Below are 10,056 nucleotides of genomic sequence, written 5' to 3' on the forward strand. Positions count from 1 at the left end.
TGTTAATCTGAAGTGAATTACGATTAAATATAATTTTGTTAGCGTTTAAATTAAAATAGTTAAGGTGTTTTTATTATCGCCCCACTGTTAGAGACCGGGAGTTTCGCGCCCTCTGGAGGTGACTGCGTAGTATCGTTCTACTCCATTGACCCGGAAATAGATTTCACTTCTCTCGGTCACACGTGTGGAAGGTAAGCAAAGTCTGAAAATAACATCTGCGACGGCTTATTAGATGTAGATCGGCTGCAGTAACGATTGATTAGACGTTGAACGCATATTTTTGATCGGTATTTGTAAATAGATTCTAAGAATATTAACTGGGAAGTATCAGTGAAACAATCGAAAGATTTTAATGTTGACACAAGTCTGTGACGTGTCTGCGTTCATTTTGGGTGTTTAAAACCCTTTTGTTTCACACAGTACCAACTGGTTATCATGGGGAAGTCCAAACAAACCCGAAACCACAACAATGGCAAGAAGAAGAACATTGCAAAGACCTGGAAGACAAAGCGCAGGACCAAAGACCTGGATCAGATCCACTCAGACATGAAGCCTGACACGGCTGCTAAACTGCTGCATCAGGAGGTTGACTACGATGTAACCGGATGTGCACAACACTACTGCTTACACTGCGCGTAGGTATTTCTCTGTTTACTGTAACAGTCCATCTGTTAACTGACTTTGCTTGATATATATGCTGCTTACTAAACTCTTAGTCTTCATCAGTATTTCCTTTAGTAAGATATTTAATATTTCACCTTAAGTTCTGCCGAACTTTTCCCATTGGGGTTGGAAAAGAAGTAAATCTTCCCATATGAAAAGCTGGAATGGAGAAATATTCTGTATTGTCCAAGTCTGAGGCCACAGGTCTCAGCTGGAAAAGGGTGGCGTACCCAATGATGAATGATTCGAGCAAATTTCAGTCCTAATCCAGGGTTCCAGATCCTCATGGCTTCCTTAAAATGAAATGCCCTCTTCTTATACTCTCTTATGCTGTGAGCTGTTCATCTGTTAAATTTTTAAGAAATATAGATTTTATTTTAATGTGATGGCTCTTCTTGTTTTGCAGGAGATATTTTGTGGATATGAGATCCTTGAAAGAGCACTTCAAAACTAAAGTGCATAAAAAACGGTAAGCGGACCACTCTACAGTCACATATTTGGACTTACAGCTCGTAATCCTATCCATGTAAGTTTCATGGCTTACCTCCTTTTTTCCCCATCCAGACTGAAACAGCTCAGAGAAGAGCCCTACACCCAGGAAGAGGCAGAGAGAGCAGCAGGCATGGGCTCATACATCCCTCCAAAAGTTGTTGAAGTGAAGACCCAACCATTAGAGGAGGACATGGAATGAAAGCCTCTGACATTAATCCACAGACTGATTAACTCATAAAAGAGGCATTAGCAGTTAATGCTTGCAGTTATTGTTGTCACATACTTTAGTAGCAAATCTGAAAATGCCTTTTGTGACAGATAATGTTTGTTTTTCAGCCAGCTGTGAGAAACGTGGTTGTTAAACTTCCATCACCAAGTTCAGAAGACTTCTCCTTACAATCAGATGCATTGTCTGCCTATGTAAATACAAAGGATGGTGGAATGTTTTCTACAATAATAAATTTTGTGGAGTTGATTAAGTCACATTACACATGTGGAGTACAGCAGTGCAGTTAGAGCTGTACCTGAACTTACCAGACAAAGAAATAGAGGAAAACATGCATTTCTGTACACAAAGTAATATTTATTTTTCACTCTAGTTGTTCATTTAAAATACTGGACAGTTAACTAAGTTTGACTATTGATAGAAAATGTAATTCTGCTGTGTACTGTAGACCTTATTTTGTTACTGCTTCAAATGGAGGGAATTGGAGATGTGCATAGTGATTCAGATGTCTGCGACCAGGCTAACTTATACCTCGTTAAACTTCTAAATGTTCTTAATTAAACAATCTTGAGACAACACTGCACAGAGATCATATCATCATGTCTCATTTTACAGGTCACAAGGATTGGGAATGACACAGTTGGAGTGCTTGTGCTGCGTTTCACACGTAGTCCCCTATTTTCAGTGGCGTAGTAACTGAGCAAACTATCATAATTTTAAATATCAGGAGTATTTTTAATGCTTCAGTGGAAATTCTTGGCACTCGATGGCTGTGTGAAATCTACAGTCCATGAGCGTTACCAGTGCTGTAGCCACCTTCGGCTGTTTGTTTGTGAGTCTCTTCATTCAGTTTTGAATTTAATTACCGAAAAGCTAATCTGTTAGGTTGAAATCAGGTGACGGATTGAAAAATATCCCATATGTTTGTCTTGAGAAACGCTTGGGTTGCTTTTGAAGTATGCGTTGAGCAAGAATCCGTTTACTGTGAATCTGTGAAGCTTTGATCAGTTTTGCAGTATTTGGCTGAATCTGAGCGGATAGTATAGCCTTGTACACTTCACAATTCATTCTGCTACTTCTATCAGCAGACACTTCCACTGTCAGCCATACATGCCCATGCCGAAACATTGTCTCTACCATGTTTGAAAAATAATGTGGTTTAGTGTAGATCTTTCTCCATACTTTTATCTCACTGGTTTCATCTTTCCGACAATTTTTTTTCCTTTGCAGCCTAATCTGGTCTTCCTGTTCTTGAGTGTAACCAGTGGGTTTCACTTAATTGTAAATCCTGTATTCATGAAGTCATCTTTTGATTGTAGACTTTCATAATGATATTCCTTCCTCCTCAACAGTGCTCTTGACTTAAATAGCTGTCGTGAAGGGGATTCTGAAGCAAGGCAGTAACTGCGATCTTCCGCTGTATTTGTCTTGTGTGGTTTTTCAGGCATTTTGCGTTTCTGAGCTGGTCACTGCATTTTTTCCTCCCTGCAGAACTGTACCAGGTTGGTCAACCCTAAAGTTTTAGCTCCCACTCTGATAGGTTTGTTCTGGCTTTTCAGCTAATCATAGCCTCCCTGATAATTTCTCTGGGCCTCATATCGAGAAATCCAGTGACCAGCTACCAAATGCAAGTTGAAAAATTGGAATAAACTGCAGGTCTTTTATTCATTTTTAATAGAATAATCAGGTATATCAGGTGTCCAATTATTGTATAAAGTTGGCTATAATTCCTAAGCATTTACTGCAATACTTTTGTTCAATCCCTCACATGAAAGCTGGAAGTTTGCATTTTAATCACAGCTTAACTTCACTCAAAAAAATGAATGAGGTGGATTGTTCAGTGTATATTAATTATTTATTTTCATTTTACTTAAAATATATGTTTTTGTTAAGTTAACATATGTTTTTCTAATCAAGTCTACGTAATTGTGTCTATTATTCAACGTACATAATACTAATGTGTTACTTGATCGCATAACATTTAAGTTAAGTCAATTAGGATCGATATACCTTGTATATCCACAAGGTGGCAGTAATGCAAAAACAGTTGTAATGAAACCGCGCAGAACAAGAAGGTTTCACGGCTTGTGCCTGCTCATGCACAAGACTTCAAATTTAACTGAAAAAGGCTGTTTTGGCGCCAAGCTGCTGTTTCTTTGAGAGGTAAGACCACTTTTTTCTTTGACTATGTTGTGTAGTATCTATATGTCCAGCATGGTTATATTTTGCGTTTGTCTTACAAGACATGTTATATCGTTTGCGTGCGCTTGTTTTACATTAGTTTTACTGGGTCCTGGACATGCTTATTTTGTGGACTGTGTAAGAAACATTTTTATTGTTTTTTGTTTTATTAAGGGATTAGCTACAGGGGTTCATGGGGTTATTCTTTCAAGGGGTTATTTTTCCATTTGCTTTCTTGGGATTCCTTTTCTGTAATCCGAGAGTCGGAAATATCGAATAGGATAGCAAGGATAGCATAAAGTGACATTTAAAATCCAAAAAGTCAAGGGCGAAAGCCACTGTGACACCATTGTTCTGCTCTATCAGTAATCTGTGTTATGTAAAAATGGTCTGTAAATACAGCATGTTTCCTAGCGGAGTTATACATATCAATGTAGTTATAAATTACAGTTTGTGAAAGTACACACTTAATTTTTTTAATAAAATTATTCAAGACATATGAGTGGACAGACAATGGAGGTCGACAGACCTGGTGATAATTGCTTCTATAGAAAGTTAGCACATGGCAGTGTCAATCTCTTGCTTTTCTTCTGAGTAGTATTTTATTTAGTTGTAATTCAAACAATAATTTGCTTCTTGAAATTAAGTAATGAATTTCTTGTTTTACTTTATAAATCTCAGATCCTGCCTTTACCTGCTCCCTCCTATACTGATGTGGTGTATGTGGTATTGCTGAGCTTGTATGTGGTATGTGAACTGTTATACTTTTAAAAACAAAACTGTTTTATAAGTTAAGTTTTCTTTTGTGACCCATCCCATGCCCCTGTTATTTCTTCTCCACATCTGAACCATGGTAAAGGTTGCAGTTCAAGGGCCTGAGGCATGAAATTCTTTTCAGATCAGCTGTGATCAATATTTTTTGGAACTTGATAAATAACAATAAAAGCTGTAATGGCTCCATTAGCATTTTGTGTAAATGTTTGTGTTAAAATTATAGCTTTAATGAGGTCTTACTACATTAGTTTTAGTTTGTATATGTGTACATATAGTATGTATATTTACAGTACAGTATGTTGTGTTTGTTGACATATTTTCAGGTGGAAGCAGAATATGTGAGGATTACTACTGCTGCACATGTTCCAAGGCTTTTTACACAACTTGACCAATACACTGACCAGCTCATAAAAGTCTTCAAGAAAAAAGGAGGCGTTGCAGGGAAGAAAATTAGACAAACTTTGGCCCCAGCCACACAGGTGCGTTATTCTGTTGGTAGCAAAATATTATGGCTAATAAGATCATTTTCAAATTTAAACAGCTAGTGTATGGTAGCTGCACAGTGCACTTACATTTATATTAAGCAAGACAAAGTTTGGTACTCAAAACGTTGGAAAATTTAAATTACCTAAACATATGTAAAATCTGATCCCTTGATTTAGGTTAAACCAGAAGTGAATGTTTTTATGTTATGTTTTGAATGCAAAAAAGATGATGTATTAGTTTGTCTTTACCTCCATTATGGACATATATAATGTGGTGGAAACCCTGCCCAACAGGTTAACTATTCATGTCCATGTGATGATTAGTTGGTCTTGTGTACATGTCTATCTGTGCAGTGGATATGTCATTCATTTTGCGTATAATGTGAGTTTCTGTCATCCTAAAGTATATCTGTTTTCTCTTCCTGTATCTCTGCCACTCTCTACAGAAGGAAAGTATTGAAAAGGGGAGGGAGTGTGTCCTCAGGGCACTACCTTTTTACCTGAATGAAGACCCAAGCATCCTCTTCAAAGAATAATTGGTTGGTAATTTTAGTTTAGTTTTTTATCTGTATTAAACCAAATTTTGAATAACTAATGTTGTTGCATGTTGTTGTTGTTGTTGTAATTTGCATGGAACCTGTTTAAATGTTTTGGGAAATCTTCTTGTATACCCAAACTATTTATATTTATCGTTGAATCTGTAGTCTGAAATAGTGGCACACTGGGGTGCATGTTCCTAATATTGTGTTTACGTCATTAAAGGGTAGCTTTGGCCCTTTTTCTTTCTTTTTTTAAAACTGGATGCCATTTTTCTATGTTTTTGTGTCTAAGCTACAGCTGTTCAGAGGGAGCTGGAACAAATTACCCTTGCTATCTTTACCATCGAAAGAGCTGATGCCAGCACTCCTCCAGCCGATGTGGGTATAACCATCTAGTGTGTCCTGCATGACCTGGAAGACCTGGCCTCTGCATGTGCACTCTTAATGGGTGGGATATATGCACTGAATCTCAGTTAACCTCAAGACTGAGAGCTTTCTTTGAAGTACTTCAGAAGCTCTTCCTTCATCTGTATGTCAGCATACTCTTGACCAAGGTACAGTTGCTCAAGAATACACTGAATGAATAAGCCAACCTTTAATTTGGATGATGAATGTTCTGTCAGATGGACAGAAGTTTTTCGGAGGCTGAATGGGAATAAAATGGTAATTTGTAAATGACAGATAACGGGAAAATTACATTTAAGAGAAATTTAGAACATTTTGAAAAGTTTGTAAACTACTACAATTTGAGAGATTTTACTGTTGTGGGGGGCTAGTAAGAGACAATCAAAAGTATTGAGATTTAAAGGATTTAATTGAGAGATGATACTGCACCAGAAATGTTGAAGGGTGGTGTGTATATTAGCGTTCAAGGCATATTGTTATGAGGTGGAAATATGTTCATATTCAGTTTGTGTTACATTGTGTGCATTGTAAAGGTAATTGCAATACATACTAAAAATAAGGGTAAGTTAGGAGGTTGATCTGATATCCTCGTGTTGGTGTTGTTCCCAGATCATCATACTAAATGTTGTTCCAGGATCAACATTGCAAGTGATCAATCAGAATGTTGTGACGTCATACTTTTGCGACTTCGGGAAAAACCGGCGTAAAACAAAAAACTGTACTTAAGCTGCGTGAAACCGCCTCTGTCCGCCGATCAACTGACCCTAACCCTAACCGTAACCCTTTAATAAACAGTAAGCAGAATTGATATTGTCCTTGCAACATTGGAATTTCATAAATGCACGAATGGCTTGGCGCGCAAAAGAATAACGTCACAACAATGTGACAACATTTTCATGATGGTCTGGGAACAACACCAACACGAGGATATCAGATCATCCAAGTTGGGAATGCAGGATGAATGTATATTTTGTGGACTTTTAAAGACGAACAATTGTTTCCATGTTAAAATGTTTCCATCTGAAGTTTTTTGCCCAAACACTAGTAAAATAAATGTTGACAGTGGCAAGTGTTAAATGGTTACTGCTGTGCTGTTGCAAAAAAACTGAACGCTGACAAGCTGTTTTATTGTTAGACCATAATGTTGGCATGTTTTGTTAAAGTTTTATTTGGGATGGTGATGTAATTTTCTTTGATTGCTAATATCAGTGGACTATTTATTATTATTATTATTATTATTATTATTATTATTATTATTATTATTATTGTTGTTGTTGTTACATAAATTTTTTTTAAAATTGTGGCTGTTGAGGTGGACACTTCACTTTGCATTGTTAAAGGAAAGCACTTCATTGGCATTGTGTTACTGGACTGACCCTAAGCAATCATTGCAAATAGCAACTTTGCTATCCATTTTAGACACTAAAAGAAAAAAACACTCACAGACCTTACTAGCATCACATGTGCATAACTCAAGTGTCATCTTATCAATGTGTTATGTGATCTTCAATGCGTTTTTTTTTTTCTCTCTTCTATTTCTGGTAGATACAGACATTTAATTTAAAGTCTTGATGTTGCATCTGTCTACATACTGTTAATTACTAACCCTAATGAGCTGTTGTGTTTTATTTTGGACTGGGTTTACACAAATGCTCACTGAATGTGTTGGCAATAAAAGAAATTTTAAAAAATAAGTTGGATGTACTTAATTCATTTGTGTGGAACCTGTTGACAAAATAGATTTATGTAAAACTAATTAATAAAGCACAAGGTGGCTGAAAATATAATATTTGAATTAATCTAACTTAAATTTAACATTTTACTGCCACAAATAAGAAATGTGTTGAAGTAACTAATCTAAACTATCTAACCTGAAAATATATCATCTTTGTTCATACAACATAACTTGATTTAGTTAGTCTTAAATATGTCTTGTTAATCTTAAGTAGTTTTTTTAAATTAGATGAACTAAAGATTTTTGCTTTAAACTAACATAATTCAATTTCGTGGAACCTGTTGACAAAATAATTTTAATTAAAGTCAACGTTTCATTTTTTTGAGTGTTGATGTAAAATCCATTGTGGCGGTGTACAGAGGAAAAACTACCATAACAACATATTGACCTGTCCAATACTTATTGACCTGACTGTATATGAAAACCCACATTCACCTGTTCACATTTATATTTGCACTTCAGTGGTTTTATCTTGTCACACACACCTGTGCGTGTATTGAGGGCAGTTTGTGGTTCAGTATTTTTCTCAGGGACACTGTGATACACAGACTGAAGACATTTAATCTGTACCTTTTAAAACAACAGAAAAACCACAAAATAAAGTTCCAGAGAAAGAATACTGGAATATACCGCTGTAAGGTTCTTGGCCATTCAGGAGTAATGGACACACATAGAGAGACAAGTAGCTCTTTAGTCCTCCTTTGGGCTCCAGATGCGAAAGTCAGAGTTTATCATCAGAATAAGAATACTTTAATAAACCCTAAGGAAACTATGTGGTTTACAGTTGCTCCAAGACAATAATAGTAACAGATTACACTAATTGTTATAATACAATATATTACAAACTTTTAAAAGTATAAGAATTAGCTCATTTATACATATCAAAAATGTTACAGAGGTCAAATATATATAATTAACATTTTACTCTAACCTGTACAACTTTGTCTTTGTTATTTTACTGTAGAGGATGTGCAAAAGGGTGTAACTATAGCAGTGTGTACTGTGCATTAGATGGAGGAGTTGTACAAAGAGACAGGTACAGGCAGGAATGATTTCCTGTGTCATTCAGTGGTGCATTTGGGTAATCTCAGTCTCTCACTGAACGTGCTCCTGTGACTGGCCAGCAGGTCATGGAGTGCGTGCAAAGGTATTGTCCAGCATTGTCCTTATCTTGGACAACATCCGCTTCTCCAACACCACCCTAAGGGAGTCCAGCTCCGTCTCCACAACACTGGCCTTGTGGATCAGTTTACTGAGCCTGTTGCCATCTGCAACCTTCAACCTGCTGCCCCAGCATGCAACAGCGTAGCGGAGGGCATTGGCCACAACAGACTTGTAAAACTCCTGAGCATTGCGCGACAGATATTGAAAGACCTCAGCTGCTTCAGAAAATGGAGACAACTCTGGACCTTACTGTAGAGTGCAGTGGTGTTTGGTGTTTTCTATGAGTACACCAAGGTATGGTGTACACATAGATGATGAGCTGGAGATGATTCTGCTCACACCAAGTGACAAAGGAGTCAACCACAGCCCGGTACTCCATCTCATCACCCTCATTGATGCATCCAACCACTGCAGAATCATCAGAAAACTTCTGAAGATGGCAGGTCTCTGTGCAGTGGCTGAAGTCTGTAATATAGATGGTGAAGAGGAAGGGGAGGTGCTCCTGTGTTGCTTATCACCTTGTTAGACACACAATGTTAAAGACGCACATATTGTGGTCTTCCTGTAAGGTAATCAACAATCAAGGACACAAGAGATGCATCCACCTGCATCACTGTCAGCTTATCACTCAGAAGGGTTGACCTGATGGTATTGAATGAACTGGAAAAGTTGAAAAACATGACCCTCACAGGTCTCACCGGCTGGCCCAGATGGGCGTAGACAAGAATGAGCAGTTAGATGATGGCGCCCTCAGCTCCGAGGTGGGGCTGGCAAGCAAACTCAAGGGGATTCTGATGTGGCCTGACTGGGTCGGGGCTGGGCAACGATAAGTCTTTCCAGGGTCTTCACAACGTCCCACAGGCCTGTAATCCTGTGGCACTGAATTGATATTGCACTAAAATGTTGAGGATTCTGTGTGAGATAAGGCTACTTTAGTGCCTTTTGCTTGGGGGAGTAACCTTTTAAATGGGCCTATTGTACATCAATGATAAATACATTTACATTTATAAACCCATGGATTTTCGTAACTCATATGCCACCTTTTGAGGTGAGGAGGTGTCCATAGATCAGCTATAGCTATAGGTTCAAACCCCAGCTCTGCTGAGCTTGGCTCTTGAACAGGACCCTTATCCCCGCAATGTATATATTACAAAGCAGCAGATAAATAAATACAAACCGTCAATGCATTTAAGATAACCCAATTAATTAAGTGATACATGAATTGATTTTTCTGTTTAAAAGTAAGAGCGGAGATTTTCACTTTAAGCAAAAAGCTTCTTACATCTTAGCACACGCTTATGACACAGCATCAAAGTAAAGGTTTGATAGTTTTAATGGAGTGTTTAATTCTATTGCAGACAAATCTAACCATTAAAGAGAAGATAAAAAGAA

At 37.4% G+C, this 10,056-nt stretch overlaps 1 protein-coding gene and 1 long non-coding RNA gene across 2 annotated transcripts; both read left to right on the top strand.

The window, feature by feature from the left end:
* Positions 1–140: 140 nt before the first annotated feature.
* Positions 141–1,959, top strand: znf593 (zinc finger protein 593). The gene is made up of 4 exons (XM_085343081.1): positions 141–191; positions 421–635; positions 1,070–1,132; positions 1,228–1,959. Exons 2-4 carry the CDS (start codon positions 436–438, stop codon positions 1,352–1,354), a joined length of 390 nt encoding a protein of 129 aa, XP_085199207.1. The 5' UTR covers positions 141–191; positions 421–435; the 3' UTR covers positions 1,355–1,959.
* A 1,503-nt stretch (positions 1,960–3,462) lies between these two features.
* LOC146612403 (uncharacterized) lies at positions 3,463–4,877 on the top strand. The gene is made up of 3 exons (XR_014904933.1): positions 3,463–3,544; positions 4,244–4,309; positions 4,660–4,877. It is a non-coding gene; the product is annotated as an uncharacterized LOC146612403 (long non-coding RNA).
* The last annotated feature ends 5,179 nt before the right edge of the window (positions 4,878–10,056 follow it).

The sequence above is a fragment of the Diplotaxodon limnothrissa genome, linkage group LG19 (assembly GCF_057381915.1).
Source record: "Diplotaxodon limnothrissa isolate DT_005_m linkage group LG19, D_limnothrissa_male_GT1.1, whole genome shotgun sequence".
In the NCBI taxonomy this organism is placed as follows: Eukaryota; Metazoa; Chordata; class Actinopteri; order Cichliformes; family Cichlidae; genus Diplotaxodon; species Diplotaxodon limnothrissa.

What these genes read in the sequence shown, in the direction of transcription:
- znf593 (XM_085343081.1), top strand. Translation starts at nt 436, where the DNA reads ATGGGGAAGTCCAAACAAACCCGAAACCACAACAATGGCAAGAAGAAG. An exon ending in CACTACTGCTTACACTGCGC is followed by an intron (nt 636 to 1,069) that starts GTAGGTATTTCT and finishes CTTGTTTTGCAG; the next exon opens with GAGATATTTTGTGGATATGA. An exon ending in ACTAAAGTGCATAAAAAACG is followed by an intron (nt 1,133 to 1,227) that starts GTAAGCGGACCA and finishes TTCCCCATCCAG; the next exon opens with ACTGAAACAGCTCAGAGAAG.